The sequence below is a fragment of the Corvus brachyrhynchos genome, unplaced genomic scaffold (assembly GCF_000691975.1).
Source record: "Corvus brachyrhynchos isolate BGI_N302 unplaced genomic scaffold, ASM69197v1 scaffold11, whole genome shotgun sequence".
NCBI lineage: Eukaryota > Metazoa > Chordata > Aves > Passeriformes > Corvidae > Corvus > Corvus brachyrhynchos.
In genome coordinates, this window is record NW_008236965.1 from 2,361,049 (window position 1) to 2,381,713 (window position 20,665).

Genomic DNA, 20,665 nt, shown 5'->3' on the forward strand with positions numbered 1-20,665 from the left:
GCCCTTTATAATGTCTTTAGAAAAATTCATGTTTTCTTCCCAACACCTAAACCCACGCAGTTAACTTCGAATGCATTTCCTTCACCTGGCGTCTCTCGGGCTAAGTTAGAATCTCAGGACAAGTAACTGTGTGACTCCTGTTCAGTTTCCTCTCACACCACTGGATGGCAGAGCAAATACAACGGAGCTCTCCTCCGGAGCTCGGCAAATTTTGGGATAACACTAACACTCCCATTGCTTTTAGCAAGCATTTCCTTTGAAACAGCTTGGAGAATTTCTGTTTCTCCTGCCAAGGCAGCTCAACACCTATGATCTTCAATGTGCTCATCCTTTTTTCCCCCCACATGGTAACTCATACATACTGGAAATATCAATTATTGTAGCTTTCTAAAGCTGAAACATGGAAAATCAGTACTACTCAACTCTGCTACATTCTCCAATATTAAATTAATGTTAACACCACAATGTTTATGTAATGTTGTTTTATAAAGTACAAATGGTGAAATGCAGCTTTCCAAAGAAAGCACAGCTGGAAGAGCTGTTTAGCTATGCCTGTATCTGCAACTCTACAGATCCTTTCTCAAAAAACATCAGCAGCAGAACATACTTGGTGGATCTATAATGAATACTGATTATAAATGCATTCATTATTTCTATCAAAAGTAGAATATACACCAGCTAAGGAAAGAATCACAGAAATTATTGAAAGGTCATCTACTCCAATGCCCCTGCAAATGAGCAGGGGAAAGAACAAAGACCACGTAAAGTAAAAAAGACCAGCCATTTAAATCTGATGCTTTCTTCCTTTTCAGCACCACTTAGTCAAGACAATTTTTTTATACCATTCTTAACAAGTGATATACTTCTAAAATAATTTCTCCTACTCTACACTGCCAGCTGCAAAGGAATGTAGGGTTCCTTTTTACTACTTTTTTCATGATCTTAAGTCTAGCTATCAGTTTTTGCCTGTGTGTTAAACAGCTCAGCAGTCTTTCAACACTCCTCTGTTGCATAGGAAAGGGGAAGTTTTAACTGCCTAATTCCCCATTCTAAATACTATCACAGTACAGAATGACTGCTCTCTTACTCACCAGTCTTGCTGACTGGGCAGCTTAGAACATATAATGCTTAAAAGGTTTATCCACTTTTTATGTTTATTCAGTCTTGACTCTGTGTGATCTGTTGCCACTGAGAGGTGATGTTAGAGACTGGTGCCTGGCTGTACTTGTACTGCTTCTCTGTTTCTGAGCAACAAGACCCTAGTGAAGAGCAGAGCTGGAAGCAGCACTTACAGTCATGTCTGAAACAGAACTGACAACACTGTCTCCTGATAGCTGCTCTGCTATTTGTTTTTAAATACCTCCACTATCCACAATATATACCTGATGCCAAGAGGGCAAATTGTTCACCAATATCCCACTCCCGAAGTGCTTAAATGCACAGAGCATGCCAAAGGGCAAAGGGCTTAGGTTTATCTGCTGCAGACCAGCAAAATCATAGCTGAAGCTTAATCAGCATATAACTAAATATATAATAAAGTAATTCCTCATTATTGCACTGATATGGCAAACTTCCTGTTCCATCTTGCAAGATAACTGAATTCACTCACGTGTTTCCATCAAGCAGATGCTTTTAAAGGAGTAAACACAAGAAGCAAACAGAAGAAGCATATAGACACATTTGGAGTAGCAGGGCAGAAATCAGAACATATCTCCTTAATCTTAACACTCATTCCTTACAGTCCCTCTACCCACTACACCCCTGAAAGACACAAAGCTTTTATTGTACTCAAACTGTGGGAGACCATATTAAGGAATTTTTAAACTGCTTATGGAATTTACTGGGAATACTCCAGAACAGCTCTGAAAATTTTATTTGCCAATTACTTTTTTCCCCTACAATTCTGTTTTTTTCAAAACAATGAAGAATAAATGATGTAGTTGGTTTTACAAATGAGAAATTATTAATATGAAGTTACTTTAGTTAAGTGAGCTTCAGTGCTTTCTGTTAATATACAAGAACATTTCAGGCATTACCACAGGTGTTAAATAAATGAAGGCTAAAAAATTCTGCAAAGACAAAAATAACTTGTGTTGTGACATTCATTAATTAACTTCCTAATAACCTGTATATATTATTCTGTTTTGATCTATCATTACAGTGCAAGAAAACAAGCATAAGAAAGTCAGTATGAAGACAGAGGGAATTTTTTTTTTTTATGTCTCTTATGGATAGTATTATCTGAAAGATGAAAACCAAGAAAGTAATGAATAGAGTAAAAACCCTTTTAAATGCAACAGATGCAATGGTTTGGGTTTTTTTTTAAATGGCTGGGTTTTTTTGAAGCAGTGTTAGCTGGCAGCTGAGTATCACCAGAAACAGAGGTAAAAGTTCACACTGAAAGATTTCTCTACTAGAAAGTGTATCTACTTCTAAAGTTCAAAACTAACTAAAGTAGCATTTCATCTTACGTAAAAGTAACAAATGGCACCTTCGTACTCAAAAATAGAGCAATATTTACTTAGGTTAAACTGCTTACATAACCACTATTTTAACTGCAGTGCTGCAGAAAGGAAGGCTCCTTGTTTACTAAGCTCCTTGTGTGTGTTATCTCAGGCATGTTGGCAGCTGATGGCCTCAGTGCCTCCCAGCTCCAGGACACTCCCCCGCACACCCTCCCTTGAGAGGGCCACAAAGAGAAAAATCATCAAAGAAACTCGGGGGTGTAGAGGCTGCACTAAGTGTCCTTTGAGAGCACATGTGAACAGCATGTTTTACAAACCTTTCAATTTTTGAAACACAGCTCCCACCTCCATGTGTTTACTGGATGCATATTGACATCTTGGGAAATTTCCAACACTTCTGCCCGCTCACACCCTTCACCAAGCGTGGACACCTTATCTTAGGGCTCCTGTTATCACACTGTTTGGCAGAACTGCAGAAAAACTTCCACCTGACCTCTCTACAGCTCAAAAAAAGTATTTGTGTTATCGAAAATGTAAAACTCACCTACCATTTGGCAAGTGCCCACACTACTGACAGTGACACAGTAATGTGGCAATGTTGCAGTAAGGCTTCATGAGGTCTGCCAACCAACAGAAGGCAACAAACTGAAACGCTTCTGAAACGCTTCATCAGAAAAATGCCGAGGCAGAAAAATCTCTTCAAAGGACTTTGTCCAACATTCACAAAAAGGTAAGGCTCATGAACATCCATCTGCCCTCAAATTCATTACATTAGGAGCAGAGAGAAGTTGGGCCACTCTGAAAAACATCAGCTTTAGTTTTAGTCTCTGCACCTACTTCTATAACCACTCACCCTTTCCATTGCAGGGGCACTGCTGGCTGTCTTTGTTGGCCACACACTGTAACACTTCAGGGACCACAGAGCTAAAAGTGGGTTATTCTTCTATCACCTTGGAGTCAGGCTCACAGCCCTCCACATTCTTCCACTACATCAATTTCCCAATTCACTTCACTGTGTGGCTTTACACACAGTTGTGCCAGTACATGGATGACATCTGCAATACTATAACACTAATACAGAAAATGGTTTCCTCAGAAAGAGAGCCCAGACTCTGAGAATACCAGAGCAGACTCCCAGAGAAGCAGAGATGGTAACACAAATAGAGGACAATTTTCTGTTCAATTGATAAAAGCATTGCACCATTTTAGAAAGCAGTAATTGAAGAACTACTGGCAACATTGATAGAGCACATCTGTGGATACTCAACCTCCGTGAACGACCAGTTTAGCTCCCCTTCTCTCCTGCGCTACTATAACCCTGATTAGCCAGAACAGAAAGTGAAGTCCACCTCAGCTGACGGGAAGTCCACCAGGGCACTCTTTAATTTCCAAAAATCAACTGCTCTGTTATGCTTCATGTTTTGAGTGTCTGAGGTCAACACGACATTCAGTTCCAAAAAGAAGCTGCTGGGATGGGTACTGGACAGAGACACTTCCACCCGGGCAAGACTCACATCTTGTAACACTAATTAAGCTAAAGAGAGAAGAGATGGGGGCCATCATGAAATGCCTGAATCACCTGATGCCCCACAGGACTGACAAGGATGGGCATTCGATGACCAAAGAATGCAAGGTTGGGTCTTCTGTACTACAAGCCATACAATCTGTAACATTAATATGTAAAATGTGCTGTTCTACAGCATGCGCCACACAGGAACAGGACAGTGGAGAGAAGCCAAGAGATGAAGCCTGCCCCAATCCCTTATTAAAGGCTGCTCTTGGCAAGGTACTCAGAGATACCCCACAGATACTGCCCACACAAAAAAGGCTTTTGGTCCATACCTTATAAACCTCCAGGTTTTCCTTTAAGCAAATCAATCTGGTTGAAAAAAAGAACTATTCCTATTTATGCATCCTTAAAGACACTTACACAATGTCCCAGACAATGGCTCAAATTCGGTATGTAATGATATGTGCAATCAGAAAAGAACAGAAAACTTTTATACAAACTTAAATGAACTCCGAGATGTGGGGATTTTCCCCACTGAGAAGCTCATTAGCTACCAGCATTCCTGATACTTTCTGACCATACTGACACACTTCTGACCACAAGACATAAAAGTAGGATAGGACTAGGTAGCAGCAACATGGAATACTGACACAGGAGTTGAGAAATTTGTTAGATTTATCTGTGGGTTATTATAAGATAAATATGGACATAGTTATGAGTATTTTTGAAAGATGCAGTTTGTAACTAATATTAAAAAAATCCTAATTACAGTTCAATATGCAGTTAAATGGCTTAGCCTTCAGTAGGTTAGGAACAGATGACATCCCAGAGCAAGAAAGTAAATCTGACTTTCTAATCTTAGGTAGCCTATCCAATACTGCCAAAAGAAACAAATCTGCTCTTTAATTGGATAATACATTTTTAATATCTTTTCACAGGCCAAATGCAGTACAGAAGACAACTCTTACTGTCAAAGACCCTAGCTGGACTTCACTTCAATAGGTAGCAATAAATTCCAAGCATTCTTATTATATGTGCTTAATTACATAGAATACAATAATTGCAAGACTGCAAAGCTTTTAACAAACAGTTATACTGAATGATATTGATATTTGCTTCATTATGAAATATTTGTTCTACCATACTCATATAGAGCATCGCAAACAATATTTGCAGTTGCCATGAAACAATATCAAGAATGCCATATCCATACGGCAGATTTAGATAATTCATGTGTTAATTATGAGACTCTCAAAATAGATCTCCAAGAGAACTACTCATTAGCCTTCATAAATACATGTATTTATTATATTGTGATCTACCTTGAACCTCTGAAGTTCCTAAAAAGGTGAAATTCAGTTGCCTAAATACAGAACACCAAAGATGGTTTCAGAAACTACTTAACCACCTTGCCTCAACCCCCACCCAGGACATTACAGGCTTAAGAGGACCTGTGTTACACTTGCCAGGCTCACACAGGTGTTTAGGACATCTCATGCCATCTCAAAGGGCAACAGACACTTAAGTTTCGGCAACCTCATCCCACAAAGGAAAGCCTGCTGATAAACTAGTCACAAGCAGAAATTCCTGTGTCATCAGCAAACAGTAAATACAGAATCACAAAATGTAACAGCTAGAGTGGTTGAAAAATTGATTTATCCTCTACAGAACAGGCACACCTAGAATGCCACTAAAAACTATCAAATCTATTTATAAAAGCTTTTTAAATAGGATGCTCTACAGCCTTCAGTCTGTTCTCATTAATACTACAATCTTTACTTTTGCCCTGCATGCATTCTCAACTTTAATAAAAACCAGTTCTTCAGTTAGAGCAACCAATTATCCTTTATTACAGTGGCCTTATTTTTTTGGCACACACAGACTTCCAGCGTCTCCAGTGTCTTTTTTTTTGCCAGTCTCAACAAATGCCTTCAGCATTATTCAGAGGTGGAACTATCCAAGTCTCTAAATCTTGTTCCTTTCACATCAATACTGTCCGCAAGTGTTTTAATTTCTTAAAAGGTAGTACCTAGAACTGCAGGCAGCATTCCAGCTTAGGACTCACACTGAGTAAATGGTTACTTTCCCCTTGTTCAATAGCACTACAATTCAGTCAGTCAGTGATCCCTATGGCTCCTACAGCTCTGCCATGACAAGAAGCAACAAGTTAACTTGGTACTCCTGCACTTGAGCTTCTCCTACACATATTGGTTGGTACACAAAAGCTAGTGTCAAGACCTCAGATAACATGCCCACAATCAAGAGTGAAACACCTGAAATGCGCCACCTCCTAAAACCCTTATTTAACCTAATGTAACATCACCGTTAATGCATCTGAAGTTTGCTGAAGGCAAAGCACCATTTTTGCACAGCACAGGCCACATGGTCCACAAAGAGAGCAAGATATTTTATGAAACGCTCTATAAAGCGCTGCTTGATCATACAGGATTTCAGATTTTAAAAAGAAATCCGAAAGACAAACTACCCTAAGAAAGCTAATTAATGGAACAAAAAACCTGCAAGAAGTAATACCCTGAAAGAAAGCTGACTGCTGTAGGTACAGGGTAGCAACAGACTTCAGTGCTGGGCAGGTGTGTGTGTGTTTTGGTTGCTTTGTTTTCAAGTCTCTGATGCATATGTTGCACCTGCTGTTCTCACATGTGGGGTTCTTTTCTGTTTTATGTGTACACATTTCAGGGAAACATTCTAATGGTAATTTCAGTATGATTTTGTTGATAAAGAAAATTGCCTAAATTTTCCTTTCTTCTCAAGTAATGTTATTCAGTGAGCTAGGTGAACACCACTAATTGAAATCCATGAAAAAATCTTTTAGATAAAAACAATGACTGACACATTAGAATGCTTTCAAACTGGGAAAAAAAAAAAAAATCAAACTATTAATGTGTTAACATACTTAATACACAACAGAGCACTAAGCTCAATGTATACTAAAGTGACATTTTAGTCTTAAGTATCTGATATGCAAGTATAGTCTCACATCCATGTTCTTTTCTCAATACAGCCTTGGAGGAAGCATTTCATGCCATTTCTTAAACTACCATCTGCATAAATACAAAATATATTGTTCAAAAGCACTTAGATACCTATATTCTACTCCAAATTACAATTTTAGCTTTTGCCATACCTATTCTACCTTACAAATAAGGTAACTGTTATCCTATAGTACAAAACCGCTTGGTATTTGAGACAGATTATTTTAAAATGAACTGTTATATCAATTACTCACTCATCCAGAACATGAGGATCCTCAGGACTTTTATTTTCGTACTCTAAAAGCTCAAGGAAACTCTGCATGTACCTGAAATAACCAAAATTAGAAAGAGAGAATTAAAATACTTAAACCTAAAATACTTTTCAGTTTCTTTAATTTTAACACTACAAGGTCACATAGGATAATAGATGCATAGTACACAGTTCTCTGCAAAGGCTAGAAGTAAGTGGGATGCTGCAACAAAGGGAAAGAAAGCAACCACAATATATTATATTGAGTTAAGAAGTATTACTTATGACCTTACAGTCTGCAATTCAGGAAAATTGCTATATAAATCAAACTGAAGTTAACAGGAGCAAAACCTCTCCACAGGTAGGTCTGTAATTTAGGTAGTTTGTCCCTGGATCTTGATTTTTCCGCTCATCGACTCTGTACAGATGTTAGCTTGTTCCCATGTTCCTCAGAGAGCAATCCAACTTTTCCTTCAAAATGAAGCTCAGGGGAACACTCCCCAAAAGGCACACTAACCGGACTGCACCAAGCTGGTCCTCCCAGAGTACTCCAGAAGAGCACACCCATTCACACACTTCCACAGCTCCTTTGTACCTCGGGCCATGCGACACAACCCTCAGTTTCGTAAAAACCTCTCTTACACAACACAGCTCTCTCCTGCTCAGACATTTGGGTCACATGAGATTAACTGAGGCTTAGAGTCCCAGAGGTACCACAGAGGACCCAAATCTGAACCCCTCAACATGAACGTGGCCAGCCTACTCTGTAGGACACTGGCCTAACACCAGTATAAATTCTGCCACCTCACAGCACTGGGCCCCAGGACCAGGTATCACCCCTGGAGTACGTGCATTAGCAGTACAGATGGAGCTTTAAAGACTACAGAACCAGGACCTGTTTCCTGAAGTAAATCACAAAAGGTATCAATCACACGCAGTATCAATAACACACTTAAAAGGGAGGGTTTCGACATTACCCTCCCTTCAGGTAAAGCACTGCCATTTACGATATAATATCAACACTAATCAGATGTTTGTGTCACCAGCTCCAACTCCCTGCAATGGTGAAACAGATTGATTAAAAAAAACAAACCTTTCTTGCACAGGAAAACAACTCACTGAAAGGTCTAAACAGCTAAAGCTAGCACACAAGAAAAGACAACCACAGAGCCTACACAAGGAAAAACCAAAACAAATTACCAAGCCTTTCCTTTTGAGTAGCAGCAACCCAGTAGATTAGGTCAGCTCAACAAAATCACCTATGCATAAGCTCTTTGGGCAGCAGTTCCATGTTAAGACCAGCTTAATGAGGCTATGAAACTCCACCCTGCATCTTCAAGCTACCGTGAAGCTTAATTCAGCACCGTTGTGTATGTGACTCCCTTCAGAACCACATACCGCTTACTCCACCCCCATTTCAAGCTGCAGCCACAGGTCACTGTGACACTCCTCAGGGAGACTGACATTTTCAACATGGTCAGCACAGGAACACCAGCTCCTGTCCCTCCGTGCCTTTGTGCCCTCCTGCAAACATCAGGAACCATTACAGGAATCTCCCCAAATATTTGTCACTTACAAGTAGGGCATATAGCTGATACCTTTAATATTGCTTATTTTAAAAGATACTATTTTATGCTGCTAAGAGATGGCACCAGTTAACAACCATCACTCTGAACTCGGCTGATTCACATGCAACAATTAACAAATCATGACCATACTCACTCTGAAGAGTGTTCTTCAACCCCCACCTGTCATGATATAATATTATGAAAGTCCTGTTTCTGAATGACACCACCACACTTGAGAAGCAACACAACCAGCTGTTTTTAATGCAGACCTCCTACCATAAATGTCAAGCATCAGCAATCCTGTGCAGACACGAGGATAAAACAGCAGTGAATGCTGCTGGTACTGAAGGTAGATGATACCTGATTTTTGTACTGTGTGGATTTGACTGGTTGCCTGCCATTACTGGAGAAATTATGGAAAATGGCAATGCTTTTCCTTTAGCGTTATCAACAATTTTTAGATGCGTCTTTCTGATTCTAAAGAAATTTAGAAATCAAGTTCATTAGTAAAAGCACTGTATCTAGCAAGTTAGAGGGACCAGCTTAAAGAAAAGGTGAACTTCAAATCTAAGTTACCCAAATTTCTTCCAAGCCCGTGACAAGCTAGAAAAAAGTCACCTTATGTCAAACAATCCTAACCCACTGCTCAGTGTCTACCACTGTACATTAGCCAGTCTGGATGTTGTAAGAGACGCTGTGTCTTAAGTCTCTGAATAGAAACTCGGAGCTGCAAATGCTGGTACATCTTTTTCTTTTATGCTGGTGTGATTTCCAGTTTGTACACCAAAGTCAGCACCCCCTCCACCCCCTACCCCACTTCCTCTCTACCAAACAGCTCAAAATTAAAGAAATTAAGAGAAAACATATTTAAAATTATATTCATAACTCTGGTCTTAATGACCACCACCATTACACTCGGATGACAGGAGAGCAGTCAGTAATGCATTCCTATAAAAGTGTGTGTGAAAAAGTCATTCCCTTTTCATACAAACCATCTACTGCCTTGCATTTTCTTTTGATTTGAATTGTAGCTGCAGAGAGGGATAAATGAAGGTGGTAACTACAGGATTTATCAAGCAATGAAAAGCAAGACCTTGTGATGTCTAAACATAATTCATACATAATTACAAGCCAGAAAGAACAAAAGACAAAAGTACCAGAATAATGCATGACTTGCTGTGTCATTAATAAATCAATACAACTATACAGAATACAAATCCACAAAAAAAAAAAAATCCAGCATATATGAGAAAAAGACAATGTCAGTTATATTTTGTGGTATTTGGTGAGTCACTAAAAACAGAAATCAAAGCCTATGCCCTTCAAACATATTGTCTTTCTGGTTTTCAATTTTTTATCACAATACACTCCAATTGGTCAAGCTCTTTGGTTTCAAGCACCCTTTTGCCTTGTTCTTCTGTTAATTACTGCCACGTAGATTGAATTCTTGTTAGTCTGCCAAACGCAATAATTTTAGAATGGCACATTGCATACATGAAAGCACTGCAAAAGCCTATAATGTCAACTCTGGGTTTTCTTTTCTTTCTTAATTCATGCAAGATACTTCTGCTTTTTCCCTGATGTGTATTTCACCAAAATTTCCCTTTACAATCATTCTAATACCAAAGCACTAAAAAGATAAAACAAATCTCCATGGTAACACAATCTTGATAGCATAGTCTCAATGTAGAAAATAGAGAAAAAAACAATTATTAATCCCCAAACTGTATGTATTTCTTTAATGGGTCTTTCCCAAGAGAGAAATTTATAGCATATTCCAAGGAAAAGCACTAAAGAAAAATAGAGAAATTTGTCCAGGGCTAAATAAAATGTGAATTTTACATATAACTAACATACTGTGCAAACCTCACACTTACTTTAGGTATTTTATAAGCTCTAACCTTACCCATTGTAAGGTTTTATTGTAACTATTTTCCCTCATCACATTAGTGACCATATCCTTTATTATACAATTCTGCCATATGTACTGTATCCTACCTGCACTTTAGCTATAGTGCCTTCTCAAAGCTGGCCTAAAAAAGGCCCACTTCTTTGGATCAAGCAAGTTCCCCATTAATTTTGAAAAGCTGAAAACAAGGCACTGATTGCTGATCTGTCTGCTGTTTGGAACCATTGCAGCTCACAGCCAAAACATAATAACAAGACAGCGTTACTGTCTTGATTCACTTTATTCCTTCCCTACTCCATGCAAATGATACACAAAAACTAAGCTGTGAACTTGAACTGGGACAGACCTGATGTTTTACCTTTACTGAAATGCAGAACTATTCTTTTTGGTTTGTTCAGAGTTCACTCTCTGGGCAGTGCCAGATTTATTCAGGAAGGTGTAGCTGAGCAGTAAAAAGGAAGGTCTTGTCTCTCCCTCAGTGCTGCACACATCAGGCTGAGGAGCCCAGAAAGGAAAGAGAAAAAACCAACAGAGCACCTTTCCCAAGAGCAATCAAGCACTCAGTTGTAAAATCTGATAGGCATCGAAGCACAGGAAGCAAAGTGCCTCCAGCATGGCCATGGAGATGGATTGGAGAACGAAAGAACAGGCCTTGCCTGCAGCAGGGAGTGACAAAATGAAGCTGCCTCCCAAGGGAGCCATAAAGGGCAAGAAAACAGACAAAATCCAGAATGTTTGATGACTGGAAGCACAGAGGATTGATGGGAAAGGATCCATGCTGTAGTGTAGGCAGGGTTGATTTCTTATTCCTCTATTTACAGAGCCACTTCAATTTAAAAGTCTAGTAAAACCGATCTTAAAGATTAGGACCTTTTTGTTTTCTTTTTCGGCACGCTGGCATTAAGGAATAGATTGGGAACTCAAATGTTAAAGCTCCAGCTATTTGGAGTCTCACCGAAAGTACATAAAAAAATAAGTTTTCTAGTGTAAAATGGTAGCAAAAATAAAACAAACATGCTTGTGACTATATAAATTACTGAAAATTAGCAAATAAATATATTAAAGTGAATAATGCATTAAATGTCTTGCTCTCTTGTAGCAAATGTACAACAGATTTTTGTTTGCATATTAATGAACTGCCAAGCTTTCTCAACCTATAGCGTAGTTTTGAAGTGCATCAAGAAGAGGTTTTTTCATTTTACAAGCTCACAAAACAGCTGAACAGCTTAACTTATATTTATTTATTCTACTATGTAAATTCAGGGATCTCACTCTAGGTATCTCTAAACTTTAGATTAAGAAACTATAAATATGTTTCAAAATGTGCTATCAGCATAGCTGCATAATACTCAAGGTCATTCACACTGAAGTTAATAAAATCTTTGTTTTGGTCTTTTTAGAAGATAAATTTAGAAGTATATTTTCCCCAAGGTTCATCATCAGGACTTACAAACTAGAGGTTTGATAAGCAATTAAAAACCTCCGAGCAGAAAATAAAAACTAAGCTCTTTAAATTCAACACCTATAATATCACAGGAAAAAATGCTACAATTACTGTTATCTTTGACATAAGATCATAAAAATATTCTCACACAATCTCAACAAAAATACTCCTTTCCACAAAAACTGTTAGTTAACTGTGGATCAAAAATTAGAAGAAAATTACAGAAAACATTCTGATTTCAAGCTTCCATCTCTGGGCTTGATGTCCACTCCACCTTCTTCACCACATTACAGTTTGGTATTTTAGCCCATTCAGCAGATAACTATTGGTCTACAGGTGTGATAGTGCAAATCATATTGTCATATAACACTTGATACTGCTTTTTTCATTTGCAGTTTGGGGATTTTTTTCCCTTTTTAATCAGTAGTATCTATTGTGACCATAGAAAGCATCACGTGAGTCGTCAAACATCTTCAACAAAAATTCTGAAGGGTCCCTGCACTCTGAACACCCGCTCAGTTCCTTTGCCAGAGGGATCCAAATGTTGTTTAGTTCTGTGTTGGTACGGCAGAAGCACAAGCCACAGCACAGACATTTGGACTAGAAGTATTATGCTGCTGTCACTACAGAAAAATTATTTCCTTTTCCATTAATCTATTTGTCCACATTTCATTAAAGACAGCTCCACAAGTCAACCAGATTAGAAACACCTAAAAGGCCTACATATTATCTACTCTTTTCTATGTGCATAACAACTTCCTGTGACATCAGACAGACAAGCCTTCAAACCTTGCAAGCCGCCACTTAACCACAAAGTGATTGTGTGGCTCCACAGCATTTACACTCACTTGAAGCACTTCATCACTATACTTGAAGTGGTCATCAAGACATCCAGTGTTAACCTTGCAAAGACAAACACAATACCACACATCCTAATTTATATTTTCTAAGTCTGAAGCTTGGTAAATATGACACCCAGTCAATGTACAGTCAGCACAGAAGCTCTTGGCTTAATGCTATGACTGAACTTAACACAAGCCTACAACATTAGCTGCTTTTACAGTTAAATAAGCTGCTACTCACAAAGGGACTTCTGTTGCATACTGCAAAGATATTTTTACAAAAAGTCTTTGGGAAAGTATTAACTGGTAAATGGACAATAAATACCCCATGAACAACAATTTTTTAGTGCTTAATACATCCAAGGTAGCAGTCTCTAAATCTCACCGAAAATGCAATTAGGCTAGAAATTAATTACTGTGGAAAAGATGACAGGACCTTGAATCACTTTGGATCCACACTGGTTATTACAATGGAGATTGTAGTTTACTGGATGACACCAGATTTTTGACCCATTCCATAACTTCCACTGAATACCAGGTTATGTTTTTAAAGATTTAGCAGTGAGAAAAATAGATGAGGTTTTAATTTTCTCTCAATATTTTTGATGAAGGAAGAATACGGAGAAAGAACAGCTATTTCAAGAAGCCATGAGTGCAATACAGTAAGGAATGTCAAAAAAGCTTGCTCTTGGAAGTTACAGATGCATTTTAATTGCCTGGGAGACAACAGTATGTTTTTACTAACTCACAAGAGTAACCTTTAAATCCTCAGCTAGGATCCAGATTAGGGTATATACTCAACATCAGACAGAAAAAAAATGAAACCTCATTTGACAAGACATACTATAAACAATTCAAGGCAGAAAACCAACTGATTCAGAAAAATTCAAAAATTCTTTGTTGCGAGCAAAACAACACATACAGTGTTAGTTTTGCAATAGCTTTTCAATCCACTTTTTTTTAAACTTACCAACTCTGCACCAGCCCAACCGAAGGCCTGTTCAGTAAATTATCAGGCAGCAAATTCACTTCCCTCATGGTGTTTGCCAGTCGCACAGGCAGCTCCTTCCGCAGGAACATGTATGAAGTCTTCTCACAGGCATTGTCACGACCTGTCAGTAGGAAGGAAAAACAGATGCCCATTGCAGCAGATCAAATTTTAGACCTCCGACTGTTAGAAGTTTAAAAAAAAAAAAAAAAAACAGTTGTGAAAATAAAAGGTTTTAAAGCGATTTCAGTACCCATCTTCACTTTCCTCTCACAAGACACATTTTAAACTTTTGCCTTCCTAGAGCTTAACCCTTTTTGTCTGACATTCTTGCACATTTCACATCATCTCATTTTCTCTCGCATAAATCTCTCATCATAGAAATAAAATTCATCAAATACCCAATACTTGATATTACTTGGAAATATGACGCCAAAATACTAGCTTTTACCAGTACAATTTTTATACTAATGAGCTTTTAAAAAGTAAACGCTGCACACATAACAGAGGGTAAGGAGGGAAAACAAAAGGACAAAACTGTGACAACAGTTTGCTGATGTTTCATGTCACAAGTTGTTCAAACTTAAGTACTTTAACATTTGAGGAGCACCTGGTGAGACCAGCACAGGCTGTCATCCCTCCTGGGATTGGCCTATAAGATTCTCACTAGAGACCTGGAAGGAAAGTCCAGTGCTTATCACCACATTCCCATTTGGAAAGGCCTCAGCTAAGATTATCTTTAACTTTCCTTTTTAAAACAGATTTTTATCGAGGCTAGTATTTTGAAAATAAAACATTAAAACCCCCCCGACCATACAGTCAGAAAGCAAATAAATGGATCCAGCAAAATAACAATACCTTCCTGCAGACCTAGTTGTAACAGTCTTCATTCTCTGAAGCCACCCTATACAAATCGAAAGACTGACATGACTAAGAGCAATCTTAAGCTAAAGTAGCTACTAAAGATACCTATAAAATTTTAACTACAAATATTTAAAAGCACAAGATATTAAGATACTTTCCCAAGTAGTTTAGATAGAAGATCAGACCTTACTTAACATAGTTTTTTGTATTTTGCATCATTTAACAAGTGGGTAAAGTCCCCATCATAACTAATTTCTAAAGAGTCCAGGTAAGTTAAATTTTTTAAGAAGTCCATGTTTTACTTGTAATGAACAGCCAGTATTCTGCTTTCATCTAGAAAGACAGCAAATGCTCTTTTGTGATGATAACCAGTTCAACCATCCACAAAATTTCTGAGTGAAGGCATAATGTAAGAGCCACAAATTATGTTCAAGCAAACCAGAAAGTGTTAAAAGCACTGCTAGGTCCATAATCACTGAGATTTGCAATTTGAAAGATTCAAGTACAGTGCAACCAGCACAATCAAGGAAATACTTTTAAAGACAGTCCCATTATAATCACAGAGTTTTCACCTTCTTTGCATAGGTAACACGCATTGATGGATTAGTTCCCAAACCCTGACATTATCTTGGGGAATATGCAGGAAGGATTAGCATTTCCCTTTTTTCTTGCTCATTTAGGTATCATCAATCTGGGGGTCATTAAATTCTGATAGTGCCATCAATTCCATTACAGTTCTTCCAGCAAACATTTGGACCTACTTTACTTGCTCGCATTTTCACATCTCAATTACAAATACACACATCCTGTCAAAATTAAGACAAAGGAAACAAGACATTACATTGTTTTCTGTGAAGCACAGTAATGATTTCAGAGTTCAATTTTTCAAGTAAGTCAGATACCAATTCACCTACAACAGAGGAGAGACACGAGGCTGAACAGCAGGAAAGACTCCCTGGCTTAGCTCAGCCTACACCTTCTGAGCTGGAAAACCCCTCAGAACAAAGACAACAACTGCTTCTTCCCAAGAGTGACTGAGAGCAAGTTCAGTTATTCTCTAGGCAATAAAAAGCAAAATGAAAGACAGCCCATACAGAAAATAAGAAAATTATGAACAAGAACCCATAGCCCATGGATTTGTGCAAGGCAAACAACAAAAGCTGCTACAGGAAAGCAGGACTGGCTGAAAAGACCCACTTCCTCTGCTCCCACATGCAAGGGCATATCTCTATTCAACCTGTCTCACTCCAGCAGCTCTAAACCATCTCTTTAAGGAGCTGCCTTGCCCTGTTGTACAGTTACATTTTAGGTACAGAGCCCTTTGGGGTCCCTTTGCATGCTCAGTGCAGGAAAAGGAAAGGAAGCTCTGGTTTAAGCCTTCCCAGCTTACAGGCTTGCTTCAGCTTAAGTTCAGCTTATCTGTTTGGTTTGGGGCACATGGTCCTTGTATCAGCTTCTTAGCTGCAGTCAGTTTATCTGAGAGCCTCCACAGAGCTGTTTCAGCACTTAGCATCAGGTCAGTTACCTGCCTGCCAGGCAGCATGCAAGAGAGAATGGTACCCACTAGATCAGCAGTAATTAGATACCCTCCAGCTTTCAAAGCAAAAGCAAACTGTGTCCTAACACTGCTCCTTGGCTGCTGTTCCTCACAGCAACACCTGTACAACCATATCCATCAAAAGAAGGGACATCGGACTAAGTAAAAAAACCCCTTAGTCTGTATGTTAGGTATTTTCTTAATATAATTGATCATAAATTACATGACAGTTGCATGTATGATAAAGTAAGTGTAAGTTCTAAACATATTTCCAGAAACAGGATTCTAATAAGCTGCAATGAGACTTCTGCAGGTTTAGCCTACAGTCACATTTAATTTTTTTTCAAAGGCTGGCTTTAATTTTGATCTAGTCATTCCATCTATTTTTCAAAATATACAGCAATCTTTCTTGATTTTTTTCTGACTCCAGCTGGGTCAATACACGTTGCCAGACTCAGGCTTTTGTTTTAAACACCAGAGGCTAAAATCAGCCCAAATCTATCAGTTTCAGTTGAAGAGAATTTGAAATCACACTCTCAGGGTCAAAGCGAAAGTTAAATTTGTGAATAATCCCTCCTTGATTTACACTGCAATCCTCAATACATTACTCAAGAATACAAATATATGCTTCCCATTGTACGAATTCAAATGGAAGAATGAATAGTCATCCTATGCCCTAGTGGAATCTACACTGCACTAGGCATCAATGGCTGTATTTAGTTTTATTTCCAAAAACTTGAAACTCTTTAAAAGTATGCTTTTAAAAATCTGAAAATGGAAATACTAGAAAACTCAAAGTGAAACATTTCTTATCCACAAAGCCAAGAAGAAAAGAAAGCAAGGAAAGCATCTCATGATATATAGGGTTCAGAATTTTGCACACACCACCACCATTTGTTTCCCACTGTCTGTAAAACAGCAAGATTTGATTGCAATTGAACAATAATGCAGTTTTGTGGCTTTAAGTGGAATAATTGTGCAGACCAAATTCTTAAGTCAGGCACTGAAACAAGTTTCTTTCAGTAAGTATCACATTAAGGCAACAAAAAGAACAAACCAGAGAGATAAAACCTCTTTGTTACAGGTCTGCTCTACTGCAGGGAACAAAGCAATCCCATACTATTCTTCCTGGTAGAAAATAACCCTGCAAAGTAATTACGTTTTCTAAGAGATGGTGTCAATTCAGGGTCAAGAGGCTAGATTATCTACAGATTTTTACTCATAATGAAGTTACACCTTCAAGGTGACTAAAAAACTCCAAAATCATAGCTACAATGCCTGCAACTTAACCCAGAATTTGACCCAACAGGATAAAGGAAAAGCATGCATAAAATATCCCACTCTACCGGTAAATTACATGAATTTCTGAGCATCTTCTAAAAACATAGACAGATGCAACAGAAATCAAGGTAACAATAATAAAACAGTCTGTGACAGAGGAATGAGTGAATCTGATGGATTTACCTAAGAAGAAATAAATAAAGAACACAGCAATGTTCTCCAAGGCCTCAACAGTTCACTACAGAGGAGGCACCAGTAACCTTGTCCTTCAAGAACCAAACAAGCATTAGACTCAAACTGCAGAAGACTCACATCTTAATATGCAGAAACTTCTTCATGGTAAACACTGTAAAAGAGAGCAACCTGATCTGATTTAGGCATCTCTTTTACAAAAAAAAAAAAAATCTGCCAAAATTACATTAAGCTAGTTGATTCAGTCTCTGAAATGAGGTTAGACTGAACACTGCCTAACATTCTTTGCAGCCCTAATTCTCTCATGACCCAAGAGGAAGAAACTGATCACTTCATATTTTGTCAATATGAAACCCACAAAGAGAAAACAGTGCAATTTTGCACAGGGAAACAAGCAAAAAGTGGGAACTCTGAAGCAAGTCAGAGTTAGCAAAAACACAGCACAGACTGCATAAAGTTATACAATAATAGCTACTTTGACAGAAAAGAGACAATGAAAAGCAAGGTATTTATGAAGGAACTAATCCTCAAGTTATTACCACTGAACGCATAGCTAGCACAAAAACTGAAAGAAATGTCAAGTGTCACCAGAGGTTTAAAAAAAGAAACTGTTTAATAAATGTTCTACCACCTTCAATCTTCCGAACAATCTTACTTGTCTGGGCTCATCAGTCACCCTATACAGAAGTCACATAGAAAAACTTATTCGTAGCCACCTCTCTGCCACTTTCAAATCTTCAGCTCAAAACTAACACCAAAGAGAGACTGCAATGCCAATCTCGAGACTCTTTCACTTAAGAACAAGTCAGTGTAATGGACTGACAACAGTCTTCAACAGTCTTCAACACCGCAAAAATAAGAAAATACATCAGTAAAACAAAAATCTAAGCAGCAATCTTCTGGACTTTACATCGAAGCAAGGTCAGTGAAGAATATTCTATGGACAACCTTCAATGTCAGCCTTATGCATGACAGACACAGGGTTTGTAAAAATACAGTGGGAATGGTACCTGTACAAACACTGCTGCATTTGGAATGGTCACTGTTCACGAGAGTCAATGTTGGTGGATTTGCTTATGCAGTGAAATATGATACACCTGAAGAATGATGTGACTGCCACTGCACAAGTTTAAGTTGAAAATATAAGTAGACTTATTTAAACAAGAGTAACACATTAAAATTTCAGAAAAAGCTCACCCAGAATACAACATTTAATATTAAATCAATTTTTCCAGATATGAAAAAGTGTTACATGTTTCCACCAAAAATGAGTCATGCCAATTATTCAACTAGACAGGTATCAGAGGGAGAAAAAAATTTAAGAAAAACATGTTAATAAAATATGACCCAGAACCTTTGAGGTAGCACAGGTCACAAAAGCAGACTTGAAATGCATTAGAACTTCTAAATGTAATGCCATCAGAAGGGAAAAGATTAAAAGTGGAATGTTTCAGGGTTATACATCAATGTTATCACTGGTGGATCTTCCATTCAGAGGAAACTCAGGAAACAGAGTTCTACTCTCAGTTTTCTCTACTACTGTCTTTTCTCCTCTCTGGATTCAACTCTTCTCTAACATTTACTCATCTCTTCTCTTTCTTACTTTTACCTTTTACTCCACAGTGCTAAGAAACAGAAAACAAATTAGACAACTCTTGCAAAGCTGCACTTAAACCAAACTTTTGTTCTGGGTCCTGCAACAAGAGGCACAAACAATGCAGAGGCTTTTCACACACATGCAGCAGGCCCTGATCCAGTTCTGGCAAATTCTACAAACTGACAGAGCAATACTGTACTGTCCAAGATCCACTTTACAAAAGGATTCATTCCATACAGAAGGCTCCACACAAACCTCCATTTTGCTGCAGAAGAGGGCAGAAATGCAGCATGAGATCATAAACTCTGGTTCCAATGTTCTCAGTTCAGCTGCCAGATTCCCACATTCATGAATACCTGTTTGAGAACAGACTCCAGCAACAGTCCTTCACAATGATGATCAAAGTCACCTAGCTCACAAACCTAATACAGTTGTCACATCCCCAGGTTGTCACTGGACTGCCAAGGTCACATCATAAAAGCATCAGTAGTTTCTGAATATTGACACTCGTCTGTCAGAGGAGGCAGGAAAAGAAGAGACAAAGTGCTCTTTTCAGTCTTTTCACTGCAGGCAGAGGTCTAGTTCTCTCCAATAACTACGTATCGAACACCAGAGACAGACACTGTACTACTTTAAGACTCAAAGTCCCACCTGTTGTCTACCAGAGACAAGGGACTTTATCCAGAATTCCATAAAAACAAGATCAGAAACTACTACTGTTGCTTTTAGATAGGGCAAAACAAAGGAAGAAACACAGGAAAACAGGAGTGATCAACCACATATACTGTCTTCTCTTGAGCTTCCAGAATGTTTCATAGCTCCTGTATAGGCAAACAAAACAAAGTGAAGCAGAAGGATGAAGAAATCTTCAAAAGAATATGCAAAAAGATCAGTGCATCAGAGCAGACTGAGCAAAAGCTAAAACTAATAACTTGCTGCTGAACGTAGGAAAGCAGAACTTAAGAACAGTTGAATTTCAACGATGTTTGCACAGTCCCAAGAAATGTGACTACAAAACAAAACTCAGCAAAACAAGCCCAAGTCCAAAATCATTCCTATTCCCCAATGGGAATGATTATATTTTCAGCATACTCTTTAGATATTTATCTCACCAAGCACTAAAAATACCAATCCCACAAAAAGTATACAGGGTTTGTTTGCTTGGTACCAGACAGGGCTTTGTAAACCCCAATGAAGACGATGAAGCAAGTGGAAAAAGCACACA

The 20,665-nt window shown here is 38.3% G+C and overlaps 1 protein-coding gene across 2 annotated transcripts in view; it reads right to left on the reverse strand.

The window, feature by feature from the left end:
- PDK3 (pyruvate dehydrogenase kinase 3) overlaps nt 1-14,127 on the reverse strand; it is a 36,297-nt gene extending 22,170 nt beyond the window's left edge. For both annotated transcript variants that reach the window (XM_017728413.1, XM_008629229.2), the window contains exons 1-2: nt 13,952-14,127; nt 7,223-7,294 (exon numbers count right to left, since the gene is read on the reverse strand). In XM_017728413.1, the coding sequence (XP_017583902.1) occupies nt 7,223-7,294; nt 13,952-14,124 (245 nt within the window). In that variant the 5' untranslated portion in view covers nt 14,125-14,127. The remainder of the gene's footprint in view (nt 1-7,222; nt 7,295-13,951) is intronic.
- Between the last annotated feature and the right edge of the window lie 6,538 nt (nt 14,128-20,665).